Source organism: Dendrobates tinctorius, unplaced genomic scaffold (genome assembly GCF_039654945.1).
Source record: "Dendrobates tinctorius isolate UK_male_01 unplaced genomic scaffold, ASM3965494v1 ptg000054l, whole genome shotgun sequence".
Classification (NCBI taxonomy): domain Eukaryota; kingdom Metazoa; phylum Chordata; class Amphibia; order Anura; family Dendrobatidae; genus Dendrobates; species Dendrobates tinctorius.
The window spans coordinates 12987739-13013063 of NW_027361722.1; the positions used below are offsets into that span (position 1 = coordinate 12987739).

Below are 25325 nucleotides of genomic sequence, written 5' to 3' on the forward strand. Positions count from 1 at the left end.
GTGAAGCGCGTTCCTTTCTGGAACATGTATAAAAGCTTCTACGCAGCGGTGGGATCGAGGCTGCAGGCGGAACACGTGAGCGGTCTTTGTGGAGGATGTATGCGCTCCGCGATAAGCCTTTACTTAGCGCCTGAACGTCGCACTTTCACCGCTCGGAATCTCAATGTCTCGTCCTTTATTGGATTCTTAGTAAAGCCGCTGACTTGTGCGGTCACAGGAGGCATTGCTGGGATTCCTGCCCTGCACAAGTGATATCACAGTCTTATATACCATAAATGATGGCATTCATGCAGCTGCAGTATGTAGCATAACCTCCTGTGGGGGGAGGAAAGCAATATTATACCAGACCCAATGAGGACCAAATTTTCCCAAAATATCTATGGACCGTGATCATGAATTGAGTAGAACCATAATATGAAGCTATGGACATGTACTATATACCTCTGTGCCTAGGATTTTATATGGAGGCACATATTTTTGCATGTTACATGAATGGGTGAGGTCGCACACTCAGTACTTGGGATTCTGAACCTGTAATGACTCCTTAAAGGGATTTTTCTTATCTTTAAGGATGGATATTTTTGGATACAGCTTGTAAAAACTAGCACTTTTGCAATTTGCTGCTTGTCAAAATTTGCAGCCGTTCTTGAGATATTACCACTTACAGCTCGTTGCCTAGGAGACAGACCACCTCTTCAGACTAGCACGCAAGCACAGCACTGAAGCTGGATCGGACTAGGAGGGAACTGCGATCTGGGCCAGCTTCAAAACATTACTTAGGAAGTCAGTGGAAAAGTGCATGTAAGCACTGCACATGTTCAGATGTCTAGCTGCAGTGGTCGGTTTCCAAGGCAACTAGTTAGAAACAAAAGAAAAAAATAATAACTCAAGAACGGCTGAAAATTTGAATTAGCAGGAAAATGCAATATAGCTTGTACCCATTTATGAAGATAGGAGTGACCCTTTAAAGTGCCTTAAAACAGTTTTACGTTGAGGAGTATTAAAGGCATGGGAGTGTACAAATGGAGGTGTACACTTGTGCATCTCTAATAAAAAAAATGATGCAATATAAATAGTTTAGATTAAAAACCTTCTACCGTTTTGTGCACAAAGCTCCATTGCAATCCTATGTGTCTCCTCTACAGACTACGAAGAATTCCAGTGTAGTCTGATCGCACAGTTAGGTGTCTCCGATGACTACAGCATCTGCAGGTCACAATGAATGGTCCTCAGAGTGAATCCAGAGGTCGCTGGACAAGGTGAGCTCCAAAGGAGGCACTAACAAGCCACATCCACTTGGCCAGGGTATCTAAATAAAGATTGGGGATGACCAACTGAATTGTTGCCTCATATGATAACAATTTTCCCCAAAATCACCCCCCTTCCATTAGTCGAAGTCCCAGTCATGCCTCGGTCCATTCCCTCTGAATGACCGGTCTGATGAAGGAGCTCCTCGGTGTGAGGCACTAGAAGACTTTCGGAATAGATCTTTTCTGGGAGGTTTCGACAGTGCACCGTACAACTCTTTTTTGGCAAGGATACAATAGCTAAAGAGGGTGCAGAGAAGTCACAACCAAGGACCGATGCCAAAGGTGCCCTAAGGTCTCCTCTGACAAAGTTGGGGCCATGTTATGGTGTTTGTATTGGTAGCGGGAGCATTACCGCCTAGGTATGCCACGGGCGATATAAAGAAAGTGAATGTGAAATATTCTACAATTATCTACAGTCTGCTAATTTATTGTTTTCTATCAGTATTGGCGGGCGACCTTCATTTTTTCATCCTTGAAATCTACTGTTGGCGATATGAATAAGTATAGCGATTCATCCATGGTCATTCATGACATCTTCTCTCGAGAGAAATAACTAAAAAAAAAAAAATTTACAAAAACAATAGACTTGCATAACAAAACCTTCATATCATAATCTGGAAAATCACTGACCCTCTTAGGATGTGAACAGCCGCATACTACATCTCAAGGATCCTGATCGGTGACATTGACTATTCTCACGAGTGCGGAAAATCGTGAGGCGCACAGATCTCCTTCTGTTCAAAGAGACTAAAGAGACTCTTATGACTTCAAAATCCTCCACGCCGGCATTGTGTCCCGAGCTATGTTGCTGCAAATGTTTAGGCAGTACAATTTTTATGTCTGCTTTGGAAAACAAAAATATAAATCATGTCCATGGAAATATGTTCTGAGAAGAATTTCTGAAATCCAGAAGATCTCATCATCACCTTGACCATAGAAAAGGAGCAAGATGACATTGTCGATGGTCAACTGGAATGTGACAATGAGTAGAGCTCATATGACATCAATGTTTAAAATTTAGGACCCGTAGGGTAATTATGGTGCCTAGAAGCAAAAGTTGGAATGGTGTCCTCACAAAAGGTTCTGATGAAGAAGTAGTCACAAATACACCTCGATTTTAGAGAATTTTGGGAACCCATGAGAGAATATTCAAAACATAGAAACCTGAACCCAATGGTTTTGTGAACATCTATAGGCTTTAAAAATTAAATTATCCTGTAGGAACAAGATTTGATAGCAGGCAATGCCAATGTGCCCTGGACCAATTCCCAACATAGTGTATGTGGTAACTGTCTGGCTTGAACCCTGTCAACTCCACCATCAAGCATAGATTAGGTTTTGTCGGTTCTCTTTGTGGCTTCCAAGCCCAATAGACTCTAGAATCCGCTGAAGTTTATCAAAGGAGAGTTGGCCATGGCCATTTTTCCGGAAGGAACAAGATTTCATATGAGATAATATCAATTTCCCAGGACCGGCTCCAAACAAAGTATATTGGTCACAGTCTGACTTGACCCATGTCTACTTCACCGTCAAGAATAAAGGTTGTACGAGAACACTTTGTGGCTTCCAAACCCAAATGGCCCTTAAAATCTGCTGAAATTTACCAAAATAGAGTTGGCAATGGCCATTTCTCCAGCAGGAATGAGATTTTATACTTGGTAATGTCAATGTGCCAAGTGCCAGCTCCAGACATAGCATATGTGAGTAACAGAATCCTAGTTGACTCCTGTCTACTCCACTGTCAAGCATGGATAAAGTTGCCTCAGATCTGTTTGAGGCTTCAAAGCCCAATGGGATCTAAAATCTGCTGAATTTTATCATACCAAAGTTGGCCATGGCCATTTCTCCAGTAGGAATGAAATTTGATACCAGGTAATGTCAATGTGGCCAGGGCCAGCTCCGCACACAGAGTAGACCCTGTCTACTCCACCATGAATCATGTTTAAGGTAGCTTCATATCTCTCTGTGGCTTCCAAGCCCAATGGGCACTAGAATCTGTGAAGTTTATCAAAGGAGGGTTGGCCGTGCACATTTTTCCAGTAGGAAAAAGATTAGATACAAAGCAATACCAAGGTGGCAATGGCCAGCTCCAGACATAGAGTATATGGATAACAGTCCAAGTTGACCCCTGTCTACTCCACCGTCAAGTATGGATAAGGTTGCTTCAGATATCTTTGTGGCTTCGAAGCCCAATGGGCACTACAATCTGCCGAAATTTATCAAAGGACAGGTGGCTATTGCCATGTCTTGAGTAGGATGTAGATATGATTCCAGGCAATGCCAGTGTGGCGTGGCCAGGCCCAGCTTCACTAACTTGGCCACTGTCTACTCCATCATCAAGCATAGATTAGGTTACCATAGATCATTTTGTAGCTTCAAAGACTGATTAGCCTTGGAATCTGCCGAAGTTCATAAAAGGAGAGGTGGTCATCACGATTTTTTGAGCAGAAATGAACTTTTGAAGATTTTTGTTTCCAGGCAAACCAAATGTGGCAAAGTCCAGCTTACTTTTTGGTTCCCAATAGAGCATCCATGGTGCCTACTAAGATCCTCAAAAATGTCTAAATCTTTCACTTGTCTTGGTTAGAATTGCCTTGAAGAACATGATCCATTCGGAATTTCTAGATGATGGAAGTGCATGTATTTAGCTTCAGAGACCCCGGATTTCACTTATTCCTCATGGTGCCCACAGGCAGATATGCCAAAGTTTGCAAGGCTGAAACCAGATACATAGCTATTGGAGTCTCAATACCAAACCAATCCTGTAGCCCCACTTTGCTATATGAACACATCATACTTAGTTGCACTCGGTATCACTTTTTCTCCTATGTTCTTGATTTAGTTTTTTTGCCGATTCAGGTCTCCGTACAACTTACCAGAAGCATATTTGATCAATCTTTGCCTCAAAAACAATGCAATGTTTATCAAATGCCTTGCTACTAGCAGAAAAAATCATGTATATAATCTATTTGTCATGCCTCAGTCAATTCGGCGGTCATGTGCTTTGTGGTCGGCATCTCTCTCCGCTGAGCCACAGTAGATTCTGTCACTGTCTGGATGCTGATTATGTTTTGCCTTTGTCCATTCCTTTAGGACAGCAGGCGTATTTTATTTGTTAATTAGCCTGTCCTATCTCATTGCAGGTGCTACTATTTAAACCTTCCCCCTGCTGGTCTTCTCTGCTGGTGATATTCTCTAGTGGATCCTGCTGGGAGTACTAGTCCTACTGCTGAGTATCTAGGCTAGACAGATAAGTGTACTGCTTTGGTTTCTTTCTGGTGCTACATTCGTCATTGGTTCCTTAGGAGGTGCATGATACACTCGACGGCCTTACAAGGAGCCAGGTCTGAATTGTCTTCTCTAGTTTTACTCTCAAGAGTTTATCGAGGTTGCGCTGGAAAATGCTACCGTCTGCGTTTCTGGATACTGTAGTCTGTACAGGAACCGGGTGGGGTTTATGCAGTTTTTCTTAGCTAAATCCTTCACCCCTGGGTTTATTACCACATGTGCATAACAATATTGCCATATTGAGTTACAATATGCGTAGGGCACCTTATTTGTGCTAAATGGTGAGGGTCCAACCTCTTGCTCAAACTCCAAACAATGATAATTTACATTGATTACAGCTGGGGGAGGTCACGCTAAACCACCCTATTACTTTTATGTCATGAACAGCCCTCTGCTGCTCCCCAATTGTCAGGACAATTACACAACTGACCTACGATTAACGAAGGAATCCAAAGCCGTTTCCACTACTATGCCAGTTATTGGAAAACTAACCATATATACAACAGATTCCAATGCATGGAATATATCCAATAAAAATAACCCAAGAAAGATTATATGTTGCCACAACCAAATGTTTACAGGCCGATTGGACACCTGACAGGTAGCTTATGGCTTCGGGGTGCGGTTTACAGAACGAAAGGAACAGAACTATTACATTTTATATTTAATATTGAGGTCTTTGGTCAGACCTCATCTGGAATACTGTGCCCAGTTGTGGGCACCACATATTAAATAAGACATCAACAAACTGGAGCAAGTTCATAAAAGAGAGACCAGAATGGTGACCGGTCTGCAAACCCTGTCTTATGAGGAAAGGTTGCAGGATTTGGGAATGTTTAGCTTGCAGAAGAGAAGACTGAGAGGAGACTTAATAGCTGTCTACAAATATCTAAAGGGCTATCACATTGTAGAAGGATCATCTGTATTCTCATTTGCACAAGGAAAGACTAGAAGCAATGGGATGAAAGTGAATGGGAGGAGACACAGATTAGATATTAGAAAAAACTTTTTGACAGTTAGAGTGATCAATGAGTGGAACAAGCTGCCAGAGAAGTGTTGAGTTCTCCTTCAATGGAAGTCTTCAAACAGAGGCTGGACAGACATCTGTCTGGGATGATTTAGCGAATCCTGATTTGAGCAGGGGGTTGGACCAGATGGCCCAGGAGGTCCCTTCCAACTCTACGATTCTATGATTGTATGATTCTAATCCAGAAAGATAGGCAGTGTTTATAAAACATATACAAAAGATTCTACAAAAGGGACAAAACAATAAGGTATATATGATTACAGAAAATAAAAGGACAAACAAAAGAAACTTACTAACCCTGATGTCACAACAAAGGCTCAAAGCTTAGTGGAGGGAGGCACTCCAAGAAAACGGACAGAACCCACAGTGAACTGTGCCTCAAAGTACTGGCAAGGTCCAAAACTTGGAATTTGCCTTTTATTAGCTGCTAAGTCACACCCACACACTTCCCCTTGATGACTCATACAAGGGCTGGTAATGGGATGTGGCTTCAGTTTCAGAAAATTATGAGATTTTAAATTTCCAGGACCTCTGAAGGTCTCCGACATTGGTGTCATATTTTTTTATCATGATTTTACAATTACATAGATCCTAAATATAACAGGTGTAGCTCTCTCTAGTTAATGCGTCTCATTGGTCCCTATACTACGAAGCCAAAAATCTGTATCTCGTAATAATCCCAATATTCATATCTGACCATTGAAGAGAGTGGTCTACAAGAGAATCTTTCAGCAAAACACCTTCTGCCTCTTCAATCTACAAACCTTAGACTTTCTGACTTCTTCCCACAGCAGATATCCTGTTTCAATCACCTGGGCACAACAGGAAGCCTCTGATTTTAAATTGAGTTTTAATTAGCTTTGTCACTTCTTAGCTATTATTAATTTCCTTTTACCCCATACGTCAACTATGTAATTCTACTTCAAGGATTGTAAGCTCTTTGTCACAGGATGTCCTAAGATATCCTGTGCGAGGGGGCGGGGGGTGAATGCCCCTTCCCTGGAGATGCCATATGAATTTTAATCTTCTTCTGTAACAATAAAATTCGGGGTAGCCCCTATAAAATTGATAATAATCGAGTGCCAGTAAAGTCACTGGATTACTACCTCCCTCCCGTAGTATAACAGTATGCAGTCACAGCTATGAGACACATTTGCTGACATTTTTCCGTTCCGGAAGGCTTGTTTTTTTGAAGTTAATAACTTTTTCGATTGAGTCTATAAAACGCGTTAGATCCTTTATCTCTGTTGCTGCTCTATTAAAGCCTGGCCTGATTAGATTGCTTTGCAAATGGGAGTTTTATTCTCCGTCACGGCGATGTATCCTGTCGCTGCAGTTTGTGCTGTGGTTCACTTTTTTTTTCTTTTTTAAGCAAAAATAAATGTTTAATTCCACAACATAAAAGCCGAGGTTCTGTCAGGTCAGTCGCAGATACCGTCATAAATTCACTCCGGCTGTTTTCCGCTTTTATCTGCGGGATTCTGTGAAGTCTGACGCTTCTGACCTTTAAGTTTGGCATAGTAAGCATGTTAGCGAGCAGAAGATCTATCGGGCGCCGTCTTACTCTTTTTCTTCTTGATTTGATTCCTCGCAGATTAGACGAGCAGCACTCAATGCTGGATACAGAGCTTAATAGAAAATACCGGAGACGTCTTATCTCAAATTTAAAGGAAAACTTCTTGAAAACCTAAGAAGAGTCCGTGAAGTAGTGACTGTTCTCAGGTTTATTGTACTCACTGTTGCAGTAAAGTTTCTACATAGTAGCAATTCCAGGCTGTTCTTTTGCTAAAGCATATGGTTCTCCCTTGCCATATGGATTCCTCTCCTCCATATGGATTTCCTCCAAACGTGGATCTGCTTCCAAAAAAATGGATCTCCCTGCCCATATGGATCCCCTTCTCTCCGTATGGATCCCTCGTAACCATATGGATCCTCCCCCCAATGGATCCCTCTCCCCAAATGGATCCTTAATCCCATATGGATCCACCGTACCCATATGGATCCCCTTGTCATATGCATTCCTCTCCTCTCCATATGGATTCTTCTCATATGGATCCCCCTTACCCATATGAATCCTATTCCCCGTATAGATCCCCTTCCCCATAGAGATTTCCCTCTCCACATGAATCCCCCTCCCCAAATATATCTCCGAATCAAAATGGATCCTCCTTAGCATATGGATCTCGCTCCCCATATAGATTCCACTCTCATATAGGTTTCCCCTTCACATATAGGATCTCCCTTCCCATGTGGATTCTCCTCTGCTATGTATCTGCCTCCCTATATGGATGCCCCTTAGTATATGGATCTCCCACCCCATATGGATTCCCCTTACCATAAAGGATCACCCTTCCATATTGATCTCCCTCCTATATATATTTCTCCTATATGGATCCCCCTCCCCCATATTGGATCACCCTTCCATATGCATCCCTTTCTCTATAAATATTCAACTCCCCATATGGATTCCCCAATATGCATTCCTGTTCCCCTATGGGATCCCCTTGCCATATGGATCCTTCTGCTCCTACTGATCCCCCTATGAGCTCCATGTAATATTACATTTTCCTTGCAGCGGCCACTGCCGAGGAAACGTGTGACGGGCCGTTACTTCTGTAGCAAAATCAGCTGGACGACCCCATTAATACAGATTAATAGCGGTTCTACAGGGTGTGTCCTGGTTTAGCTTTATTTTTCAACAGATGCTAAAATAAGTCAGATGAAAAGGTATAAAGACCCCCTAGTATATTTTCGACTTCGGTTACCTTCATTGTCCGCTTGATGCCAGAAAATAAAAACATTTTCGCTTTCATTCACAAATAGGAAAAACTGAGCTCAAATTTCTGGAACGAAAACAGATTTGAGTTGTTGGCAAAGAAGAATTACCCGGAATTAGACAATGTTACAAATCTTCAGCTGTGTGAGCAGGACTAGATCGGGAGAAGTATTTTTGTACAAGAAATATATTAGAAAGTCACACAACTTTTATTCTATAATGACTTCAGAAGCCCAATGTCAAGAAATACAAGAAATGGTTGAACCTGAGGGTCTCACTGGTCCTATGGACACACTACATACGGATTGAAAAAGTCCAAAAAATACAGACAGGCGGAATGAGTATAAGGATATGAGACTGGTGACATACCCATAGCCCTGTGGATTATGTGCTTAGACACTTTCTGCTGGTATCAAACATTTTGTGTTGCTTCCCGTTTACATCTCACGTTCTTAGAACCTCACTGACTCACTACCAAATGTTTCTCACTAAGGAATCAGGTTAAAGTTGCTTATGGAAGTTTACGAGGAGGAGGAGGAACATAGCGAATAAGAAATTGCTCTGGCGCTGTCTAGTAAGTGTTTTATCTCACCCCAAAGATGGATTCACAGCTACAGTTCTCAGTATCGATGTGTAACATGAAATACATAGAGATAGGAGAGCAAGGATCCCTCATGTCTGTGTGTGCTGTGTATGGGAGACATCAGTTTCTCCAAGAGACAACTCGAAATTAGAAATAGAGGGGAAAAGGGGTAAAGAATACAGGAAACAAGTCACATAATGTCCAGAAAAAGCCTTATCCCCCTCATGTGCAAACACGGCAGCTTATTCTGAAAAGTCACCTGAAATGTGCTTTCAAGAAAGAGATAAAGGTCGATACCGAGAAGGCGACAGTCACCGTGCCGGACTGGCATGCTGGTGGGCCACCACTGAGTCTGGTGGCCCACTGTTCAGCTACATGCAATTATCACATTACCCTCACTCACAAATTTGCCTATATTTCTATATTATAGGGGTAGTTAAATGAATGTTGAGATGACGCCCTTGTCTGTACTTGTATTGTGCCAACTACTTCTCATATAGGTGGTGTGGAGAACCCATCACTACATGGGGGCCCACCGGAGGATCCTCCTGTTCTCCTGTAGGCCAGTCCAAGTCTGGTGACAGATATCTATCGGGACAATGAAGGAGACGTCACTGAAGACATGTTAATGTGTCAAGAAGAAACAATTTATCCATAACATCAGTGGTTAAAGCTAAAGAATTTTCTGCGTATCTTTGAGTAAATTCAGCGTTAGCTCAAATTCCAGGATGGAAGAATTCATTTATTATGGACGCAATAAAATACAAAAAAAGGAAACAGAGGAGATGGATGAAAAATTAAGAATAATAGAAAGCATGAGAATGAACAGTGGGGGAGAACAGTGCGGCATACAGAGGTGTGGAGACGGTCCGGTTGCTGAGATTTGTTTAGGTATTTGTTTTGGAATGTGTTTTAAAAAGTGGACAGCCCCTTTAAGTGAAACTTTGTCATGATCCTTTTTAAGCTACAGTGGACCTTACCCGACTGGTTTTGTAATTTTCCCCTTTAATTGTAGATTTGATGTAATCCCCGTTACGCTCTCCAAACTCTCTCGGCAGTCGGGGATCGGGGCCAGATGCATTTAGCGTCTGTTTATTTTTCTGGTGTTAGAAAATCAGGACAATTGTTTTCAGAAATACTCGGAAGATTCTCAAGTTTTCTGGAGAAATGAAACGTCTCCAGAGGCCGCAACGGAGGTTTAGTGTGAGACATAATAATAATGTGCTGATCGCGGCCAGCGCTGCCAAGAGTCCACACTCGGGAGGGATCGGGGCCACGTCTCCTGGCGGGGCGCTGACGTGAGGTTTACGCTCACCTGAGTCCTAACGGGAGCAGAACTGAACACATCAACACCAACGAGGAAATCCCCAGAAAATTCTACTATAAGAAGGAAGTTCTGCATCATGTATCTACAGGAAGAAACAAAGCAACAAACAAGATACATTGTGTCACAGGCTCTTTTTAACTCCCCCTTTAACTCCTTCAGGACCGGGGAAATTTTCATTTTTGTGCATTCAATTTGTCCTGCCATTCTTCCAAGAGCCATAACTTTGTTTTATTTTGTCCTCAATTGTTGGATGAAGGCTTTTTTTTTTTTTTTTTACTTTTTGCAGTTGTGAATGACAGCATTCATAACACTTGTGCTAAAAAAAACAGTGAAAAAAAATCCAAATATAGTGAGATGTCCCAAAAAAAAATAAAAATCACATGGTTTCTGTCTTTTGTTTTTATAGGGTTAATTGTGAGGTAGAAACGACCTGGCAACAGGATTCTTCGGTCAGTAAGTAACTTTAAAAAAAGTCATTTTCTGAGACCCATACGTTTTTTATTTTTCGGTCAATGTCGCTTGTTTTTGCGAGGCAATTGACGTGTATATGGCGTTTTGATCACTTTTATTGCATTTTTTTGGGGAGTTGCGGTGACTGAAGAAGGCAATTCTGGAGTTGTGATTTAGCTTTTACCATATGGGCTAATTAATTTTATATTTCAATGGTCAGACTTTTACAGATACGGCGATACTGAATATTTTTTTTTATTTTTTCCATGTTTTCTAATTTTTTTTAGTCCTCTTGCACCATGTATCGTGAGATGCAAAATAAATCAGACAAGGTGATTTTCTGGATTTGTTTTCTTATTTTGACTCTCATTGTTGTGGTCTACCTATGATGTCAATTACAGGCCTCTCTCATCTTTATAAGTGGGAGAACTTGCACAATTGGTGGCTGACTAAATCCTTTGTTTCCCCACTGTATATAGTGTGTGTAGTGTATGTACTTAGTGTGCGTCGTGTATGTATTTAGTGTGTGTTGTGTATGTACTATCTGTATCAATGTAGTGTGTGTTGTGTGTGTACACCAGGGCTGCACTGGCCATCTGGCAATTCTGGCAAATGCCAGAAGGGCCTGTCTGGTCATGGGCTGCCTTGTCTGCTACGTTATTAACAGAATTAGTGTTCTCAAGACATCCATACTGTTAAGAGTTGTGACAGAGCACAAAGTCACTGACTCGGTCACTTACCCCAGCAGGCCACAGGTATCACACGGGTATCATTAGAAATATTGGTCTTGTAAATCTTGCTTTCCTTCATTCAACACCAATAACCAAAAATATTGGTAATATATCCCATCTCGTGCTTGGGGACGGGGACAGCATGGGCCTGTGTGATTTCAAATGCCAGGGGCTGAATTTCAGCCCCAGTCCGTACCTGGTGTATACTGTGTATGTATGTAGAGTGTGTTGTGTGTGTACATTGTGTATGTATTTAGTGTGTATGGTGTATGTACGCTGTGTATGTATTTAGTGTGTGCTGTGTACTGTATGTACTCTCTATATGTATGTAGTGTGTGTACACGGTGTGTTATGAATGAGTCACCGTAGGAGGCAAAAACAGAAATGCTAGCTAAGTCCAGAAAACCAGAGAAGTTGGCAGCTATCGGATTGCAGACCCCTGAACCTATCAACAACAACTAGCAGTAGCCGTGGGGGGTACCTACGGTGCCCTAGACCCCTAGATCACAGCCGGAGAACTAAATAGCCTAAAGACAGAAAGGGAAATCTAAACTACCCCAGAGCAGACCCCAAAGCAATAAGCAGCCCCCAACATATAATAACGGTGAAGCATGATGAAAAAACACTCACAACAGATAGAAAGATAGGCTGAGCAAATGATGGGGCCCAAGCTAACTAAATAGGAAAGGATAGAAAAGCTGCTGTCTGCAATCCGCCAAAACCCCATCAAAACAAGAGCCAACAGACTGAAAGGGAAAAAAGCCCTGAAGACGCTAGGCTTCAAAAAGACTATATCAGTACTCAGGTATTATCTGAAGACAGAGCAAAAAGGAATTCAGCTCACCCCAGCAGGGAAAGGCAGAAATCCAGAAAAACAAGGCAAAACAAAACCAAAACACAAATGCAAAAAGCAGAGCAGAAAACTTAGCTTTTGAGGAGCAGGAATCAGACTGGTCTCCTAGAATCCCTCTGAGAAATCACCAGCAAGGCAGAAGGGCGTCGGCTGCCTTATATCCAGTCAGCAATTCCAGTCACCCAGTCATCATCATCCTGCACAGGTGCTTGGTAATCAACCTCACTACCTTCCTTCACCAGAAGAGGGAGTTCATCAGACCTCAATGGTGAAGGGGAAAATGAACTCACAACAATGGTGTATGTACAATATGTAGTGTGTGTTGTGTATGTATTTAATGTGTATGGTGTATGTAGTATGCTGTTGTATGTATTTAGTGTTTGCTGTGTATGTATTTAGTGTGTGTTGTGTTTGTACGTTGTGTATGTATGTAGTGTGCTGTGTGTGTACGCTGTGTGTGTTTGTAGTGCGTGTTGTGTATGTACGCTGTGTATGTATGTAGTGTGTTGTATGTGTATGCTGTGTGTTTGTAGTGTGTGTTGTGTATGTACGCTGTGTATGTATGTAGTGTGTGTTGTGTGTGTACGTTGTGTATGTATTTAGTGTGTGCTGCGTTTGTACGTTGTGTAGGTATGTAGTGTGTTGTGTATGTACGCTGTGTGTGTTTGTAGTGTGTGTTGTGCATGTTGTGTGTGTTGTGTACATAGAATGTATCATTATGGCAGCTGGTTGTGAATATATTGGTTACGTTTCCTCTATAATGAAGGCTGTGCGGTCGTTAATCAGTAATGGGCAGATTATTTATGAGTGTGTCTTGGACCGTGTAGCCAGAGACAGATATATACGGTGGCGCGCCAAGCTGGCAAAGACTTCAGGGCATGATGGAAAAGGGAGAAACCAGGAATGTTCTGAATGTGGAGTGTAAACACTGGTGGGGATGGATCTGCCCCGTTCTGTCACAGCTATGCTCCAGTCTATAACATTTACACAGCCCAATGCAGACTAATGACCCCGGCCGTATGTCACTGATGGATGGTACCTCGTGGATGGGAGACTGCAGGAGCGGGCAAATACCAGGAGACAACTGTCCATTATCATTGTAATCGTCTGAATTATTTGTGCTGATCTTGCAGAGAAAATCGAGTATTACATGATGGTTATTCAGATGTATGGCCGTCCATGAAGTATATGGATGGTTCAAGTCTATCAGAGTGGGGCCCCTGGGAAGACGGGGCCCAGACCATGTTTCCTACATATAAGGCTTAGGAAAAGTAGCCGAAGAACCAAATTCATCTGCCCCACATGGTAAATGGTGCGGTGGTATTAACTAGCACCACAAGGGGGCACTGTGGCCGTCAACGACCCCACCAATGTGACAATGTGATCTTTACACACTTGTCTATGCCAGACTACAGGTTAAAGTGGAACTCCCCTTTAAATGTAATTGTTTGATAAGAGAACAATAAATTGATACATTGTATCCTAATCATTTACAGCAGAGAGAGAAACAAATGTATCCCCTGAAGTTTTATGGATGGAGTAAGGTTAACAAAAATTGTTGGGTGTTGTAGTACTCAAATTATATAATATATATATATATATATATATATCTACTTCTCCATTACAGGGAAATGTGGGCTTATGGCGGAAGTCTGTGGCATTTTCGAAGAATCTTTACATAAAAGAGAAGAGGCGGAGTGGGGGTCTCAGCGTGAAATGTGGCTTTAAATACCAGAGCTATAAATATGGATCGTGAAACAGCTGCAAGGAAATATGAGGGACGAGCAAACATAGAGCCCTTGTTTTCTGTACACTATATATACTTGTATATACAGCCAGCGGAGAAGCCTCAATGCAACAGGATCAATGGTTGAGCAAATAGACCAAAAGCAATGGACTAGATCTCGTCCTCTGGAAATTAGGACATTTCAGATAAAGGGGTAGGTAGTAATTTGAATAACCTGACTTTTCTGAGACTATAGTGAATATTAGTAAAAGTGGGTGTGATGTTTAATAGATGCATGGTGGAGGTGTCCTGCCATGGGCACGGACCAGATGCCAACATGATCTAAACATAGCAGTGCCAACTCCCTAATGTAAAACTGCCCTGGTGCCAAGAGAAGAGGACACTCCCGGTAATAACTACCAAACCATCCGTCACTCTCCGGTGATGTCAGCAAGCTTGGTTCAAGCCGCAGGTAATGGGTCATCCAACAGGATAATGACCCAAAATAGCGAAAAACGTCCAAGAACGGCTCAGAGCAAAACATCGGACTCTTCTGAATAAGTTTCTGTGAACCTTGATCTAAATCGTACTGAACATCTGTGGATGGAGCAGAGACCTGCAGTCTGGAGGAGACGCCTCCACACCAGAGACACAAGAAGACAATGGCTCATGAGGAGCCAAAATACCTGTGGACGGGGGCAGAAGTCTCTCCAAGAGGTGTATGTGTATCATTTGTTTGCAGTGATTGCTCTAAAAGTCGTGCAACAAAATATTATGTTAAGGACCCTTTTGAGCAGGCCCGGGAAATAGATTGATTGAATTTTTCTGTTGAACCAAAATTCAGAAGCTAGAACTAGTAGAGATGAATCTGGGACCGGGCTCAGGATGGGTGTAATGTCCGATTTCTCTGACGGGCCCCCACGGGACACAAAGATGTCAGCAGAGCAGACGGAGGCTTACCGTGAACTTGGTATACAGCTGGTAGGTGAGCAGCGGGTTGGGAAGCTCCCGGAAGTACAACTTGCACAACGACCCCACACAGTGAATGTCCTGGAGGTAAACTTCTCTGGTCAGGTCCGGGCATTGGTCAGAGACAAACTCCTGCCTGAAAAAGAAGACGGAACCGGCTGAGACCAACACGTAATACAACTCTCACACGATGGGGACTGTAGTGCTGCGAATATAACTGGAGCAATAATTCACATTTAGGTCGTTTTTCAGGATTTCTTTTCCTGGATAATTAAGTTATTAATATCTGGTAATTAGAAGACAAACAGGGCTGGCGGGGCACCGGGCCGGCAGATGGTCCTGTGTGAGCGCACCCAATTATAATTTGCAGAAGACTGACCTACATCCTATCCGCTATGGTACACGATTAGCACCGACCCCGATAATACTGGAGGCTCATTAATGATGTGATTAGTGTTGGTTCTGTAGTCGCTGGCACCGCGGTGATACCTTTTTTTGTCATTAGTTTATTTTATTCTATAAAATATCATACAGATAAAAAAAAAGTATCTGTTGCTGCCTGGAAACCATCAGCAAGCTGCAGTTTTTTTTTTTCAGATGATCGCTGGTTCGTGTCACTTACAGAAACTAAAAAAAGTTATAAAAAATAAATAAAAGTAAAAAAATAAACATATTTAGCATCGCCAAGTCCCAAGTATTAAAATATAGATTTATTTAACCCGTAAGATAGACACAGAAAAGACAAAAAGAAATCAAAAAGCCAGAATCGTAGTTTTTGGCCCCCACCTTTTCTCCCAAAAAAAGCAACAAAAAAAAAGCACTTAAAGCATTTCACATGCCTCAAAACGATCTCAAGAAAAACAACAACTCGCTACATGAGAACAATCCTACGCTCAGCTGCATGGGCGGAGACATGAAAAAAAATTGTGTGTCTCAGAAAATGGCGACACAAACTACATTTTTTTTTAACAAATTTTTTTTGAGTTTCTTTCACCAATTTAGTAAAACAAAAAAACCTTGACAAGTTTTGGTATCGCCGCAATCGTACTGGAAGGAGAGAAGAAAAAAAAACAAAAGCCAAAACTAAAAAATGTAAAGGGTGGGAAGGGGTCTGGTGAAATAGATGCATTCTGATTGGTTAGTATGGGTAACAGATAGTTTTAATAACCTCTATTATTTGCTCTGCTGTGTTCTGATTGGCTCGTGAACACCTTAAAGTGTTTTCCAAAGTTATCCCATATCCATTGGGATTTTGATAATGTCCCACTCCTAGATAATCCAGCAGAACTCATCTCATGCTGGATTAACAAGATAATCCGGACTTTAAGGCATAGGTGTTGTTGTGCCAATGTCCCTTGTTTAAAAGTTTTCATGAAGTTGTATTTACCAGTTGCAATACCACCTTTCACCACTTTGCGGAAGGAACATTTCTGCCATAGACAGCAATGGAACAGCGCCACCTGTTTTTAGTAAATTGTTTCTTTTTCTTTTCCTTGTCATTAAAAAGAATGGATGTTTGTAAATAGGAAGGCAGAAGTTACCTTAGCTTCTGTATATTCGACGTGACTCCTGATAGGCGGTAGATACCATCCACGACCCCGTGCTCTTCGATAAACTCTGCGCAGCTTTTCAACACAAGGGGAACTAAGGGAGAAAGACATAAGAAGGGGGATGACGTCACTGGGAGATAAAATGGTCGCTCACGTTCATAGATCACAATCCGAGATTAAAATACATGCAAGCAAGTCATCAGAATTCAACACAATGGCTATAGATGGATGCGTAGATACAGCAGTGTTTCATCAATATTTTTACATAGGACTGCAGACAGGATAATTTATCTTGTGTGTGCTGTTTTTTTGTATCGGTGCAGGCAAAAATGTATCAGTCTGTAGATACAACTGTAACAAAGCATCAGCTGTAGTAGTTATTAGGCTTCTACAGGTTTTCACTCTCTGATTGCAAACTTCTTATACAATGGCGGCAAGCATCTAGATATATTGATAAGTCATGAGACATAGGAACTCAAAAGTACATAAGAAAGTTAAAGAACTTTTCTAACTTTAAAATGGAACAATCCCTTTAAATCTAAATCGTGGACATTAATGGGAGTTACACAATGGCTCCCAGGGATTAAACACTAGTGAAAGGATTTAACACACAGCGTAATATCATCCGACATGAGTGGATAGGAGGTAGAGAGTCAGTGACTGGTTGCAGTGGGCGCTCCGGGCCCATTCGTCTCGGATGACACCGTATTTACTCCACATGTCTGCAGATACTTATGTTATCAGTTTTCATTACCACTTGTTCTAAACACCTGAGAGGCCGCGCTACCACATTCATGGGACGGTGCCGAATACTCCTCCATCATCCTCCTCTGTGATCATGCCTCCTTTTCCCTACACAGTTTCCAGCCTCCTTAACACATTAAGGTCCCAGGTTGAAATCCGATAAAGATAATATTTGTAATTTGTGTGTTCCTTGGGGTTTGCTACAACGTTGTTTTAAAAATCCCCAAATTTTGGCTCTCCCAAAAAAGCTCTGCGCTGGACTCCACTACCTTCATTACCAAATGCTTGACCACCAAAAACTCCATGCAAACTTCCTCACACTCTGGTGGTGATGACTGGAGGAACAGGGGGCTCAGGATTCTCAGTCTAGTAATTAATCAGTCTCTTCAGCCATAAGAAAATGATTCCTTGTCCTTCCTGTGGACAGCCATCACTATTCTGGGATGGACTCACCTTAAGGCAAAAGGCTGGCTAGTGGCTACATAAACAGAACCATTTGCTGTTCCGTGGAGTTGATAACATTAACCCCCCCTCTATCTATCACAGCTTCTATTATTTGGGATTGGCTTCCAACTGGAAATAAGACCATGGTCATTGGGAATTATGACCACTTATTATCAGGGTCGGGAACTCAGTATTTCAGTGTAGCCCTGTTTGCAAATTTGTCTGAACGTTTTATGGCTCTTTGTTTATTTTTGGGGTCATGATAAAATAGAAGAGGACTTTCTTCGAGTGTTTGCCCAAATATGGAAGCTCAGGATTCTCTGCAATAGAAAAACATGCAAGAACATAGAGTTCCATTCACAGAAACTAAGATCCATACCATAAAGGTCATCTCTCAACCACCTTCCTGGTACCAAGAACATCCCCCAACCATCTTCCTGGCATCTACTATGAAGAACATTTCCCAATCATCTTTCTGGCACCAATCGTGTAAGAACATTTCCAACCTTGAGCATAAAGGAAACAAAAGGGAAAGACAGCTCACCAACAATTGTAGCAGGTGTCCGAAAGGCTCAGATAACGATTGTTTTGTTAAGATCGAAATGCGTCCCCTTTTATATGGACTGATTAAATAAACCTAATAAACCTTGGATTTTATCTGAAGAAGCTGGAACAATTTTGAGATTTTTTCAAAAACATCTACACACCATTTTCCTGGTACCTACTACAAAGAACATCTCCCTATTATCGTCTTATACCACCTAAATCGGGAAAGTTTCTTAACTCAATTATGAAGAACATCTCTCCATCAACTTCCTGGCACCAACCATGAAGAACATTTCCAAAATATCTTGCTGGTGCCAATTATGAAGAACATCTCCCAATCATCTGCCTGGTACATACTATGAAGAACATCTCCCAATCATATTCCTGGTATCTACTATGAAGAACATCTCCCTATCATCTTCCTGGTATCTACTAAGAAGAACATCTTCCAATCATCTTCCTGGTATTTACTATGAAGAATCGCTTCCAATCATCTTCCTGGTACCTACTATGAAGAACATCTCCCTATCATCTTCCTGGTACCTACTATGAAGACCATCTCCCAATTATATTCCTGGTATCTACTATGAAGAACATCTCCCTATCATCTTCCTGGTATCTACTTTGAAGAACATCTCCCAATCATTTTCCTGGTATCTACTATGAAGAACATCTCCCAATCATCTTCCTGGTATCTACTATGAAGAATCGCTTCCAATCATCTTCCTGGTATTTACTATGAAGAATCGCTTCCAATCATCTTCCTGGTACCTACTATGAAGAACATCTCCCTATCATCTTCCTGGTACCTACTATGAAGACCATCTCCCAATTATATTCCTGGTATCTACTATGAAGAACATCTCCCTATCATCTTCCTGGTATCTACTATGAAGAACATCTCCATATCATCTCCCTGGTACCTACTATGAAGAACATCTCCCAATCATTTTCCTGGTACCTACTATGAAGAACAGCTCCCAATCATCTTCATGGCACCAAGCATGAAGAACATTTCCAAATCATTTTTCTGGTGCCAACTATGAAGAACATCTTCCAACCATCTTCCAGGTTAATGCCAAGTCCAGACTAGACCAACAAATGGTGAAGCGATATTCAACAGTCAAGGGAACATATCTCCATTGCCAACAAATCTAGTAGTGGGATAATGAAAATTCTCAAGAACTCATCACCACTATGTGGTTTCTATCAATTTCAATTGTCCACTTGTGGTTTGGTGGCCATGCATACTGGCTCGTGTACAATCGTTACTCCAAAGTAATATTAGGCGTGGAATAGGGGACGCAACAGACCATACTCCAACCATTACACTACATGTTACAAGTTGGATATGAAAAAGGGTTTTCCAAAGTGAACAACCCCTCTTGGTAAGTGGCCACTGTTCATCTTCTAAATCGTACTTCACATTGGTCAAAGGACATTTTGGAATGTCAGGGAAAGAAAACGTCCCCACAGCAGGGCATGACAGAAATCGGAAAATGATGGTAAATAGGACAATTCATTTTCTGGAAATCAATCATCCGTCTCTCCCATCATGATCACACCCAGCTGCTGCCATCATAGTGATGTCCTTTTTTTCCTTTCTAGAGGCAAAAATGAGTCTGCTGACATCAGCTGAGGCCGACTACCCGGTGCCTCCTACGGAGATGCCAGCTGGGTCCGTGTGCTCGGGACGTCTGCAATGCATGTGATGCAGGAGCACATCTGTATCTTCTGATTTCATAAAGATTGTACACAGCTGCTCCACAAACCGCACAAATATTCCAGAGTCAGGTCAGGTGCCTAAGGCAACAGTGTATAATGCTATAGAATCCGGTCAACACATTTCTTACTAGAAACAAATAAAATATACAGAACCCAGAATGTAAAGTCAACAATTCATTATTGAAAATGCAGCCTTCATTAGAAAGTAGGAAAGTCACTGACATTGCAGCCTATCCATTCACTAGAGAGCAGTGACATCACTGAGAATGCAGCCTATCCATCACTAGAGAGTGGTGACATCACTGAGAATGCAGTCTATCCATTCACTATAGAGCAGTGACATCATTGAGAATGCAGTCTATCCATCACTAGAGAGCAGTGACATCACTGAGAATGCAGCCTATCCATCACTAGAGAGCAGTGACTTCACTGAGAATGCAGCCTATCATCACTAGAGAGCAGTGACTTCACTGAGAATGCAGCCTATCCATCACTAGAGAGCAGTGACTTCACTGAGAATGCAGCCTATTCATCACTAGAGAGCAGTGACATCACTGAGAATGCAGCCTATCCATCACTAGAGAGTGGTGACATCACTGAGAATGCAGTCTATCCATTCACTATAGAGCAGTGACATCATTGAGAATGCAGTCTATCCATCACTAGAGAGCAGTGACATCACTGAGAATGCAGCCTATCCATCACTAGAGAGCAGTGACTTCACTGAGAATGCAGCCTATCATCACTAGAGAGCAGTGACTTCACTGAGAATGCAGCCTATCCATCACTAGAGAGCAGTGACTTCACTGAGAATGCAGCCTATTCATCACTAGAGAGCAGTGACATCACTGAGAATGCAGCCTATCCATTCACTATAGAGCAGTGACATCACTGAGAATGCAGCCTATCCATCACTAGAGAGCAGTGACATCACTGAGAATGCAGCCTATCCATCACTAGAGAGCAGTGACTTCACTGAGAATGCAGCCTATCCATCACTAGAGAGCAGTGACATCACTGAGAATGCAGCCTATCCATTCACTATAGAGCAGTGACATCATTGAGAATGCAGTCTATCCATCACTAGAGAGCAGTGATATCATTGAGAATGCAGCCTATCCATCACTAGAGAGCAGTGACATCACTGAGAATGCAGCCTATCCATCACTAGAGAGCAGTGACATCACTGAGAATGCAGCCTATCCATTCACTATAGAGCAGTGACATCATTGAGAATGCAGCCTATCCATTCACTAGAGCGCAGTGACATCACTGAGAATGCAGCCTATCCATTCACTAGAGAGCGGTGACATCACTGAGAATGCAGCCTATCCATCACTAGAGAGTGGTGACATCATTGAGAATGCAGCCTATCCATCACTAGAGAGCAGTGACATCACTGAGAATGCAGCCTATCCATCACTAGAGAGCAGTGACATCACTGAGAATGCAGCCTATCCATCACTAGAGAGCAGTGACATCACTGAGAATGCAGCCTATCCATCACTAGAGAGCAGTGACATCACTGAGAATGCAGCCTATCCATCACTAGAGAGTGGTGATGTCACTGAGAATGCAGCCTATCCATCACAAGAGAGCAGTGACATCACTGAGAATGCAGCCTATCCATTCACTAGAGAGCGGTGACATCACTGAGAATGCAGCCTATCCATCACTAGAGAGCGGTGACATCACTGAGAATGCAGCCTATCCATCACTAGAGAGCGGTGACATCACTGAGAATGCAGCCTATCCATTCACTAGAGAGCGGCGACATCACTGAGAATGCAGCCTATCCATTCACTAGAGAGCAGTGACATCACTGAGATTGCAGCCTATCCATCACTAGAGAGCGGTGACATCACTGAGAATGCAGCCTATCCATTCACTAGAGAGCAGAGACATCACTGAGAATGCAGCCTATCCATCACTAGAGAGCGGTGACATCACTGAGAATGCAGCCTATCCATCACTAGAGAGCAGTGACATCACTGAGAATGCAGCCTATCCATTCACTAGAGAGCGGTGACATCACTGAGAATGCAGCCTATCCATCACTAGAGAGCGGTGACATCACTGAGAATGCAGCCTATCCATTCACTAGAGAGCGGTGACATCACTGAGAATGCAGCCTATCCATTCACTAGAGAGCGGTGACATCACTGAGAATGCAGCCTATCCATTCACTAGAGAGTGGTGACATCACTGAGGATGCAGCCTATCCATTCACTAGATGGCAGTGACATCACTGAGAATGCAGCCTATCCATCACTAGAGAGCGGTGACATCACTGAGAATGCAGCCTATCCATTCACTAGAGAGCAGTGACATCACTCAGATTGCAGCCTATCCCTCACTAGAGAGCGGTGACATCACTGAGAATGCAGCCTATCCATTCACTAGAGAGCGGTGACATCACTGAGAATGCAGCCTATCCATCACTAGAGAGCGGTGACATCACTGAGAATGCAGCTTATCCATTCACTAGAGAGCGGTTATATAACTTTGTACTATAAGACCCTACAATGCTTTAATGTCACTTGGTTGATGTAAGATATAAATTAGAACCAGTAATCTGTTATCTAATCACAGTTCTGGGGTCAGCGGTGATGTATGTGTGCGCGGTGTTGGTTCTGGATACGGCGCGCGCTCTGGGACTTATTACATAACATTTGGCTCTGAACCGCGTGTGACAATTAGATTAAACTAACAAGTAAAGACGATGATAAGGCTGAACTAATTCCTCATGTAGGAAACTGGAGTAAGCAAAAGATTAATGACCGTGCAGCGACCATGCCTCACAGCCACAGCACAACAACCTGGCTGCCAAAATCTCTGATTACATGAACCTTGCCCAATTACTCAGAACCCGCTGGGTACGGCTAAAGTCACCGCTTTGCTCTGTTTACCTTTCACATACTTAATCTTAAAGGAACTGCAATATTAAAGAAACATTTAGATTAAATTTCTCCAAATTGTGCCACCCTTGACCTCTGGCAATATCTGGTATCGCATGTTACTTAATTTGAATAAGGCTGATTTGCAATTCCAAACACAGCCAAAGATGGCGCGCTTTAAAAAAGACACAAACTCTTCTATTCCAAACAGATGCACCCCTCTAAATGTTTCCATTAATTTCAATGGGCGATCAAAGTGGTTCATTCTGTACCAGCTCCATTGGGCTTGGGTACTGTCACGGGGTCCTTCTCAGATACCACACAATCAACATAGCGAGGGAAGTGTAAACAATCCCAAGACCTTTATTATAGGCAAAATTAGAAGGTCCATAAACAATCCACCACACTGAGGATACAATAGTCCAGAACACAAATGCAGTTCAGTAACAGGATAAAATGTTCAGGGAGATGAGAGTCCAATAATCCAGCAGACAGAGGATAAAATGGGTCTATACGCTTCCCTTTCTCTCTGTTGTGCTGTGTGATGAGATGAGATGTGGTCTCTCCTTCTCAGGATCTTTTATACCCAAGAAAGGTAAGCTATTTTTAGAATTACCCAGTGTCCTTCAGTACACCCTCACATTCTGTTCCCTCTTTAGAAGTCAACCAACTAGTTTCATAATACAATGCACAATTAGCATATCAGTACACATCAATAGACAAAGATAAACACACACTATGTACAGTCAGGCTGCAGACAGTAAGTGAGTTAACTCAATTATCAGCATTTTGGAAGGTAATTGAGACTCCAGACAATATGGGGAATACACGAAATGATACAAGACAACAAGAAAACATTCTGAAAATCAGTAAAATAGAAATATACACAAAATGCTATTCACATAGCCTATCACACCATCACAGGTATATTTTGTGGAATCCAAAAAATACTGCTGAACTTTCAATCAAATATTTCTAGAAGTTTTTATTTTACCTGATCTTTTATAAAGTGGGAAGAAAAACCCAATCAGAAAATCTGATATTGTCCCAATTGCCTTTATGCTGGATTTTTATTCCCATTTTTATTTTTTCTTCCATCAATTAATAAGCAAATTGATCGGCACATTAGATATGAGACATGTGAAGAGGTTAAAAAAAGGATCTTGGAAAAAAATAAATAAAAATAATAAGGCAGTAAGTGTTTTATTTTTCTGCAGTGCCCCCACAGGGGAACTGCAGTATTACACAACTCTCCTTAAAATGCAATGAATGGATGTGTCAGGTCCTCAAGAACTAGAGATACAATTTGTAGCCAGTTTATCTATGAGAGTCATCAATGGGACAATTCCCAGTGGGTTAGTTTTTTTTAGTTTATGGGTCTTGAAAAAGTACTACCAAAACTTTTTTTTAACAAAGTTATGTTTGAATTTCCATAATTGTACGGACCAGAAGTATCATATCACTAGGATGCAATTTTCACTGCACAAAAGCAAACCCCAAAAACAATTTTCACTGTTATTTTCAGACTTTTCAGTGCATTATATGGTAACATTTAAGGTGTCATTCAAGACTACAACTTGTCCTGCAAATAACAATCCCTCATAAGGTTATGGGTCTCGGAAGAAGGGGAAAAAGAGACAAAAGAGCAAAAATAAAAAGGTCCAAAAGGGACCAAAGTGCATATTGAAGTTAAAAGGACAGAACTGCAATACCCGATTCAGCCTTTAGACAAGGGTGGCGCTGTTTATGGAGAAAAATCAGATCCTTTTTTTCTAAGAAAAATGAATGAAATGTAAGCAGAATATGTCAGGGCAGGTCATTCCCTCTTCACCAGGTGAGCGTCTAATGATCTGATTGTTACACCAAGGACGAGTGTAATTGAAAGCAGGAATGTTTCCTGAAAAGGTCAAATCAAGTCACAAAACATGGATCAGATTGTTCACAAAGTCAGCAGAACTCTCTCCTGTTCTGTCAGGACGACAATAGAAACCAGATGCTGGAGAAGAAAGGAACATTCTCATCTGAAACCGTGGAAAAACATGGCAAAGGGGTGACGCCGAGAAGAGCGGTCCTGGGACCCTAACACATCCATCGGGATATCACGCCGGCAATTACAGGTTTGCAGCACAGAATAGTCGTGAGACTAAAAAGAAAGAAAAAAGGAAAAATTGCTGAAAATCTGACAATGAAAATGATTTTGTGAACGTAAGAAGTGTTCAAAATGTGTTCAGTTCTTCATTCTTCTGATACCCTTCCTTTTATCATACCGGCTATCACTACTTTGTCTCAACAGAAAAATGCCTATTTTAATAGACTTAATAAAAACTTTTCATTTTATCTCCTGAAGCTGGATCTTTTCCCACACACAAACCAATCATA

At 41.9% G+C, this 25325-nt stretch overlaps 1 protein-coding gene across 2 annotated transcripts in view; it reads right to left on the minus strand.

The window, feature by feature from the left end:
• ARHGAP31 (Rho GTPase activating protein 31) overlaps positions 1 to 25325 on the minus strand; it is a 164127-nt gene that overhangs the window by 48415 nt on the left and 90387 nt on the right. Inside the window, exons 1-3 of one of the 2 annotated variants that reach the window (XM_073577096.1) lie at positions 18158 to 18283; positions 16582 to 16684; positions 15032 to 15176 (exon numbers count right to left, since the gene is read on the minus strand). In XM_073577096.1, coding sequence (XP_073433197.1) covers positions 15032 to 15176; positions 16582 to 16684; positions 18158 to 18200 — 291 coding nt within the window. In that variant the 5' untranslated portion in view covers positions 18201 to 18283. Of the gene's footprint in view, positions 1 to 15031; positions 15177 to 16581; positions 16685 to 18157; positions 18284 to 25325 lie in introns of those variants that run through there. The other variant, XM_073577095.1, reaches the window with a different exon arrangement.